This window comes from Vigna radiata, unplaced genomic scaffold (genome assembly GCF_000741045.1).
Source record: "Vigna radiata var. radiata cultivar VC1973A unplaced genomic scaffold, Vradiata_ver6 scaffold_471, whole genome shotgun sequence".
In the NCBI taxonomy this organism is placed as follows: domain Eukaryota; kingdom Viridiplantae; phylum Streptophyta; class Magnoliopsida; order Fabales; family Fabaceae; genus Vigna; species Vigna radiata.
The window spans coordinates 72,538-80,165 of NW_014543790.1; the positions used below are offsets into that span (position 1 = coordinate 72,538).

A 7,628-nucleotide genomic window follows, 5' to 3' on the forward strand; every position below is an offset into this window, starting at 1 on the left:
AGGGGGGGATCGTGACCCTCAACAACAGTGGTTCGCGGAGAGGTGGAGCGACCCACCGTAAATCGTTTGGGAGGAATGGACGGAAGTGCGGCGAATCGGAGGGAAGCACCGTTGCCGACGACGAGCAATAGAGGCGGAAACGTTGGAGGAGGTGACAATAGGGGAAGAATGGTTCAAAATTTACCTTATCCCGAATTTCTGAAAAGACGGGAAGGTCGGTGCTTTTAGTGCGGCGACCCCTTCGCACTAGGACACCGCTGTTCCGAGAAAAGCTTGCAAGTGCTATTGTTGGCAGAAGATGAGGAGGACGCGATTACCGAAGAAGGATCTCAGGAGGTGGAGTGCATGGAACTGTCGGCGTGTTCGGCAGAGGGGATGACTTCGCCCAAGACCATGAAACTCACGGGGTGAATCGGAGAGAGGCGAGTGGTGATTCTCATCGATAGTGGGGCCAACCATAATTTTGTTAGTCGACGGGTGGCAGAGGAGTTGGAACTCTCGGTGACTGACACAACGCCATACTCTGAATCTCGGTGACGGGCGTCAGAGGGTGTCGAGAGGGCGTTGCGAGGGGGTACACATAAACGTGGGGGAAGCTACGGTGGTGGAAGACCTTTACGTTTGCGAGCTAGGAGGAGTGGATGTTATACTGCGAATCGCTTGGGTGGCAACGTTGGGTGAAGTGATTATAAATTGGAGGGAGATGTCGATGGTCTACGTGCTGGGGGAAAGAGGATTCGTCTACAGGGGGACCCAGCTTTGTCCCGACAGTTGGTGGAACCCAAGGAGTTGATGAAAGTAGTGGACGTTGACTCATGGTTTCTTGTGTGGGAAGTGGGGAAGATGGAGAAGCAGAAGGGAGACGCGTGTGCAGGGGAGCTCACGGGGGAACAACAGACTGAATTGATGGCAGTGTTGCAGGCGTACTACGGGGTATTTCAGGAGAGAGAAGGCTTGCCTCCGATATGTGATTCGGAGCATCGGATTGTCCTTAAAATGGGTGAGAACCCTGTCAACGTTAGGCCATACAGATATCCTTACTTTATGAAGGAGGAGATAGAGAAGCAGGTAGCTGATATGTTGAAGGTTGGGATTATTCGACCCAGCAGGAGCCCCTACTCAAGTTCGGTTATACTGGTAAAAAATAAGAATGGTAGCTGGCGGTTCTGTGTTGACTACTGAGCACTGAACAAGGCAACTATTCCAGATAAATACCCCATTCCGGTGATAGAAGAGTTGTTGGTCGAGCTGCATGGCGCCAAATATTTTTCCAAGATAGATTTGAAGGCTGGGTATCATCATATCAGAATGCGAGAGGATGATATCCCGAAAACGGCATTCCGAACCCATCAGGGTCACTTTGGATTTTTGGTGATGCCCTTCGGGCTCACCAACGTGCCGACTACTTTCCAGAATGCAATGAACAACCTGCTGCAGCCCTTTCTCAGAAGATGTGTACTCGTCTTCTTTGATGATATTCTAGTGTATAGTCCGACATGGAGAAATCACCTCGAACAGTTGCGATCGGTGTTGCAATTATTGGAACAACAGAAATGGGTAGCCAACCAAAGAAAATGCGAGTTTGGGAAGCAACAAATTGGATACTTAGGCCACATAATATCAGAAAAGGGTGTCGAGATGGACAAGGAGAAAGTGCAGGCATTGTTGGAGTGGGGAGAACCAAAAAATTTGAAGGCTTTGAGGGGATTTTTGGGCCTTACGGGTTATTATCGACGATTCGTGCAAGGTTATGGGAAGATGGCCAAACCTCTGATCGACTTACTAAAGAAAGGGAAGTTTGAGTGGTCACCAGCAGCGTGAACCGCCATGCAGGAATTGAAGACAGCTATAACTATTGCACCGGTCTTAACTCTTCCCGATTTTAACCAGGAGTTTCATCTGGAATGTGATGCATCGGGAGTGGGTGTGGGGGTGTTACTCATGCAGAATAAAAAGTCCATTGCGTTTTTCAGCAAAGCCTTGTCGGCGGGATCCTTGAGTAAGTCTGTATATGAAAAAGAACTTATGGCTTTGGTGATGGCTATTCAACACTAAAGGCCCTACCTATTGAGGCGGCGGTTTGTGGTACATACCGATAAACGTAGTTTGAAATACTTGCTGGAACAACGAATCACGACGCACAATCAACAGAATTGGATAGCTAAGCTTATGGGGTATGATTTTGACATTGTGTACGAGACGGAGAGTTCAAATAAAGTGGCTGACGCCCTTTCGAGGAAAAAGGAAGGAGTAATGCAGGATATCGAATTGCAGGCCATTTCCCAGCCGTATTGGTATGATTTCCGAGAGGTGTTAAGCGAAGTCGAAGAGGACGAAGTACTAAAGAAAATAGTCTAGGGGCTTAAGGAGGACCCAAATAGTCACATGCCATATACTCTAGAGAATGGCCGGCTCCATTACAGAGGAAGGTTGGTGTTGTCCGCCACATCTAGCTGGATTCCCAAACTATTGGCCGAATTCCATGTGACCAGCACGGGTGGGCATTCAGGAGTGTTTAGAACATATAGAAGGCTGGCGCATTCACTCTACTGGGTGGGTATGAAAAAAACCGTGACAGGATTTGTTGCTGGATGTGTGATATGCCAACAACATAAATATATGGCTGCATCACCTCAGGGTCTACTACAACCTCTACCTATTCCTCAGGCAGTGTGGGAAGAGGTCAGTATCGATTTCATTGTCAAACTACCAAAATCTCAGAGCTATGATACAATCTCGGTTGCATGGGATACCTGTGTTTATTGTGAGTGACAGGGACCCCCTGTTCCTTAGTATATTCTGGAAAGAATTGTTTCAAATGCAAGGAACCCAATTGAAAATGAGTACGGCATATCATCCCGAGACTGACGGGCAAACGGAGGTCTTGAACCGCATTGTAGAAGGCTATTTGAGGTGTTTCTGCTCCGAGCAGCCCAAAAGCTGGAAAATGATGCTGCCTTGGGCTGAATACTGGTACAATACCAGTTATCAGGGCACGGTGAAGTGTTCCCCGTTCAAGATTGTGTATGGAAGAGTGCCCCCATCATTGAGCAGGTTTATAACAAGGGACGAGGCTCTACGACAATTAAAGTTCCATCTACGCAGGGCGCAGGACGTGATGGTTAATCAGGTGAATAAAAAAAGGAGAGAGGTGGACATTAAGGTGGGTGATTGGGTCTACTTAAAAATTAGACCCATAGGCAATCTTCTATGCCTATGAGGTTGCATCCAAAATTAGCAGCTCGGTATTATGGACCCTTCCAGGTGATTCAGCAAATTGGGAAGGTCGCTTATCGCCTACAACTACCTGAAACAGCCAGGATACATCCTGTCTTTCATGTTTCCCAATTAAAGAAGGCGGTGGGGGAGAAGAGGATAGAAAAGGAGCTACCAGCTGAGTTACAGGCCGAAGGACCCAGTTATTGGCCAGTGAAGATTCTAGAAAAGAGAACCAGGCAGTAGGGAGAAGAGACTGTGCAACAAGTATTGGTGGAGTGGCATGACGGAGGAAGAGATGGAGCTACATGGGAAGATGTGGAAACTATGCAGGATCAATATCCTGAATTAAACCTTGGGAACAAGGTTGCTGAAGGAGGAGGGAGTAATGTTAGACGTTATTAGTCTATGAGAGAAGGAAGAGACTTAAGTTAGTTGGTCTAGCTGCCTTGGCAGTTAGGGGAGTGGGGAGAAGCTATGAAACCTGTATAGATAGTTGTGGGTAGTTTGGGTGAAACACTTTTGGGGTTTGGTAGAATTGTTGGTCAGGACTTGTTGTCCTGTGAGGGAGAGGTTAAGCTCTCTATATTCTTTTCTTTGATTGAAAGTAAATAAAAGAGGTATTACAGTTGTTTGTGTGATTGTTTTGAGGGTTTAGAGTGAGTTTTCCATAGGTTCTTGATTAAAGAACCTATCATATTCTTTATTATATAGATTGTATAGAACACAAAATAGGAGAACACTCTCTCCTCCAAGGGTTTCCCCTTCTAATAGGTTCTTTATTCAAGAACCTATGAAAAACTCACTCCTTACTCGTCAAACACACACCCCGACAAAGAAATGCTTCTTTTATTCACTTTCAATCAACAGAAAGAATACAGAGAGCTTAACCTCTCCCCCTCAGGACAATGAGTCCTGATCAACAATTCAATAAAAGCCAAAAGATCCCCCACTCCAAGCTAATCACAACTATTTATACAAGTTCAGAAGCCTTTCCCCGCTCCCCCTTACTACCCAAGCAGTTAGACCAACTAACTATGTTTCTTTCTTCTCTCATAGACTAATAACGGTCTACCACCTTCACAAAGAGCTAAAGCTCAATCTACAAAACTATCTAAAAGTCCCCTCCATTCCAGGACCCTCTAACTATATAAAGGAAACCAACCTCACTCACTCTCATAACCTAAGTAACACTAATTCTTAATCTGTCTCCTTCTATCATACCCACATTATATATCTGTCTCCTTCTATCATACCCACATTATATCCTATCAATCAGTGTTTTCTTTTCTTTTCATTCTGGGGTGGTTTGCTGGGTTTTGGTTAGTGGCAGAGCTAGCCATTAATATGATCATGGTTGACTGGGGGGATGCTTAAAGAAAAACACTATGTAACAAATAGTGGATTTAAAAAAAAATTGAAGATATGACTCCCGCCTTAGCCTTGGTGCTTGATAAGTTGATAACAATACTCTTAAAATCCATAATTTAGAAAATATGGGCTAGTAAGATAATAATATATTATTTAGAAGTTGTCGACGTTTAGTAACTTTGTAAATATGTTATCTTGACTCTTTTGTAGACATATGAACGATCTTGTATAAAGAAATGGCTTGAAGCAGGGCATGGAACGTGTCCCAAGACTCAACAGATTCTTTCCACGCCCATCCTCATACCCAACCATGCTTTATATGGCCTGATATCTAGTTGGTGTGAGGCAAATGGAGTGGAACCACCTAAAAGGTTAGGGAATTTATGGCTCTGTAAGACAACATCGGATGGATCTTCTGAATTAGTAGATCTTGATATCTTGGTGAGCAAACTTTCTTCCAGAGGTATTGAGGATCGACGAAATGCTGTAGGTGTTGGTTATTGTGGTTTATGTGGTAGGATTGCTAGCTGTTAGAGTGATGGCAACAACATAACTTAATGAAATTAGTAATTTTGAGATTAGTGGAAAATTTGTAATCAAGAAAATTGAGAGGACTATTTTTTGTTGATGCATGCCAAAGATAAGATGAAAGTAATCTATCGCATGAAGGCTAGAATCTAGTATTTGGATGAAGTATAAAGTTTGATTAAAACAAACAATCAATATGATAGGATTGCATTATACTGCTATTTTCCTTCTTTCAGAAAGGAAGTATAACATGCTAAGCAGACCTACTATTGAAGCTATAAAAGAAAATATGAAAAATTAATGAAATACCCTTAGAACTGGAAGTTTAGAATTAAATACAATATGGCTTACCACATACTGTGCTTATTGTTTCCACAACGTAATGTTGATTGGGTATGTTGTTTCGGATTTGGAGTATCGTTACAAGTTACAACCATCTGCAATTAAACCAAAACATTAAGATGATTTTGATTGTAAGGCTTCTGTTCAGTAATCCTCTGAAGAGCTACTTATATGAAAAAGGTAAATGAAGGATAAAGAATTAAAAGGTTATNATACAACCAATTTTTTAATAAAATCACTTTGAGGTTAGGGCAAGGTCTTTTTAGTGGTTACTCCTAATGTTTTCTTAAGTGTTTTTTAGCCTTACACATTGGGCTATCTTCTATCTGATCCACTTTTTTTCAAATGGTTATCTCACACCTCTAGACCACCTTAGGCAAGATTCCATTATCTTCTCAATAGGTATTAGTCCAACTTGGTATTGGATAAATTTATTCCTGATGTTATCTATATTATATTTCCCTCATTGCTTCAGGATTCTTATCTTCAATACACTAATTATTTTGCATACTAGGCCCTTCATTATCAAAAATTCAATACCGCACCACTGGTCCTACAGCTGTCTGGTATAATTTTCTGTTGAGTTTCTTCAGCAGTTAGGCACATTATGACCATAAAATCAAATTGGTTCCTCGATATGCTGGTATGTGTTAATCTACCACAATTTACTTTTTCCCTTAGTTTCATAACGTGGACCCAAAACACAAGTTTGGCTCCTATCCTATCTAGTTTGCTTAGTTTTGTAATTGTATGTCTCTTTTATTCTTGTAAATAGGTACCAAAGTTCTTTTTGGTACTCCATTTTACATTTTCTTAGGCCTCATTTTTGCGTTGAACAACTTCAAAACTTTTACATATCTAACTTAAATATTTTCATCCTCTAATTGTTCGATAGATATATGATCTGGCAAATTTACTTTTATCTTCTTTACCATGTCACTTACCCAAAGTACTCTAATATTGTGGTAGGTTTAATTTGGGTTATCCTTTCTTGTGCTAAAACTCCTCAAAGTCCATTATTCTTGTATATTAATCATTGAATAAACTTTAGAAACAACTCTTCCATCATTCCATGATATCATGCTTAGTTAACAAAACATTTTCATCTTGTTATTGTATTTTACTCTTTCTTTCTCTTCTGAGTCATGTTTGTATATAACCCTCCCAATTTTTGTGCCTAAAGATTGATATTATGTTAGGTTCTTTTATGCAAAGAAGCTCAAGAGTGACCTCTCCTCTCTCTTAACACTCAAACAACAGCAGGGTAGTGAATGTATATGTATTTCATTAATNNTGTAAAGTGTGTAAAACAGAATTACAAGTAAGTATACCCAAGGAAGCCTCCCTTCCTCCACTGGAAATGATCCAATCTATTCCCTTTTCGTAAAATATCTCATAAAAAACTCTCTCCACTTATTCTACTACTATTTATACTCCCTTTTCCCTCTAACAAACTTCTAACAGACATTCCCTCCTAATTTCCCTTCTCGCCTTTACTTCTCCTTACATACACTTTTATTCCTCTATCAATACCCCCTCCATCTCAGCAACCTTGTCCTCAAGGTTGAAATTCGAAAACTGTTGCTTGATGTACAACTCCTCTTCCCAAGATGCTCCTTCTACTCCACCCTCTTGCCATTGGATCAGAANTTGGGACACCTCTTCTCCTTATTGATTTNTGTCTTGCCTTTGTAATACCTTCAAAGGTCTATATAATGGACCTTGCACCTATAATTCTTCTGGCAATTCCCCTTCCACCTTATTCTCCCTTGCAGCTTTCTTCAATTGTAACACATGAAAACCGGGTGTATTTTGGCTGTTCCTGGCAGCTGCAATTTAAAAGCCACTGGACCTACTTGTTTTTCAACCAAGAAAGGTCCGTAATAATGAGCAGACAACTTGGGATGCAGCTTGGTTTGCAATGACACTTGTCTATGGGGTCTTATCTTAAGGAAGACCCAATCTCCTTCTTTCACTAGACTCCTTCCTCTTTCTATTCGCATATTGCACCATCCGCTCTTGTGCTCTAGTCAAATGATGTTGCAATTGCTTGAGAGCTTCATCTCGCGTCTGTAAGTCCTGTGCCACCCCTTCTACCAATGTTTCTCCGGGAATAAATCTGTTTAGTGTTGGCGAGGGTCTGCCATAAACTGTCTCAAAAGAAGTGCATT

The 7,628-nt window shown here is 41.8% G+C and overlaps 1 protein-coding gene across 2 annotated transcripts in view; it reads left to right on the top strand.

Annotated features, from left to right (window-relative positions):
* Nucleotides 1-6,348, top strand: part of LOC106754775 (U-box domain-containing protein 13-like) — a 19,364-nt gene extending 13,016 nt beyond the window's left edge. Inside the window, exons 4-5 of one of the 2 annotated variants that reach the window (XM_014636840.2) lie at nt 4,798-5,050; nt 5,972-6,348. In XM_014636840.2, the coding sequence (XP_014492326.2) occupies nt 4,798-5,050; nt 5,972-6,057 (339 nt within the window). In that variant the 3' untranslated portion in view covers nt 6,058-6,348. The remainder of the gene's footprint in view (nt 1-4,797; nt 5,051-5,971) is intronic. The other variant, XM_022778053.1, reaches the window with a different exon arrangement.
* Nucleotides 6,349-7,628: the final 1,280 nt, after the last annotated feature.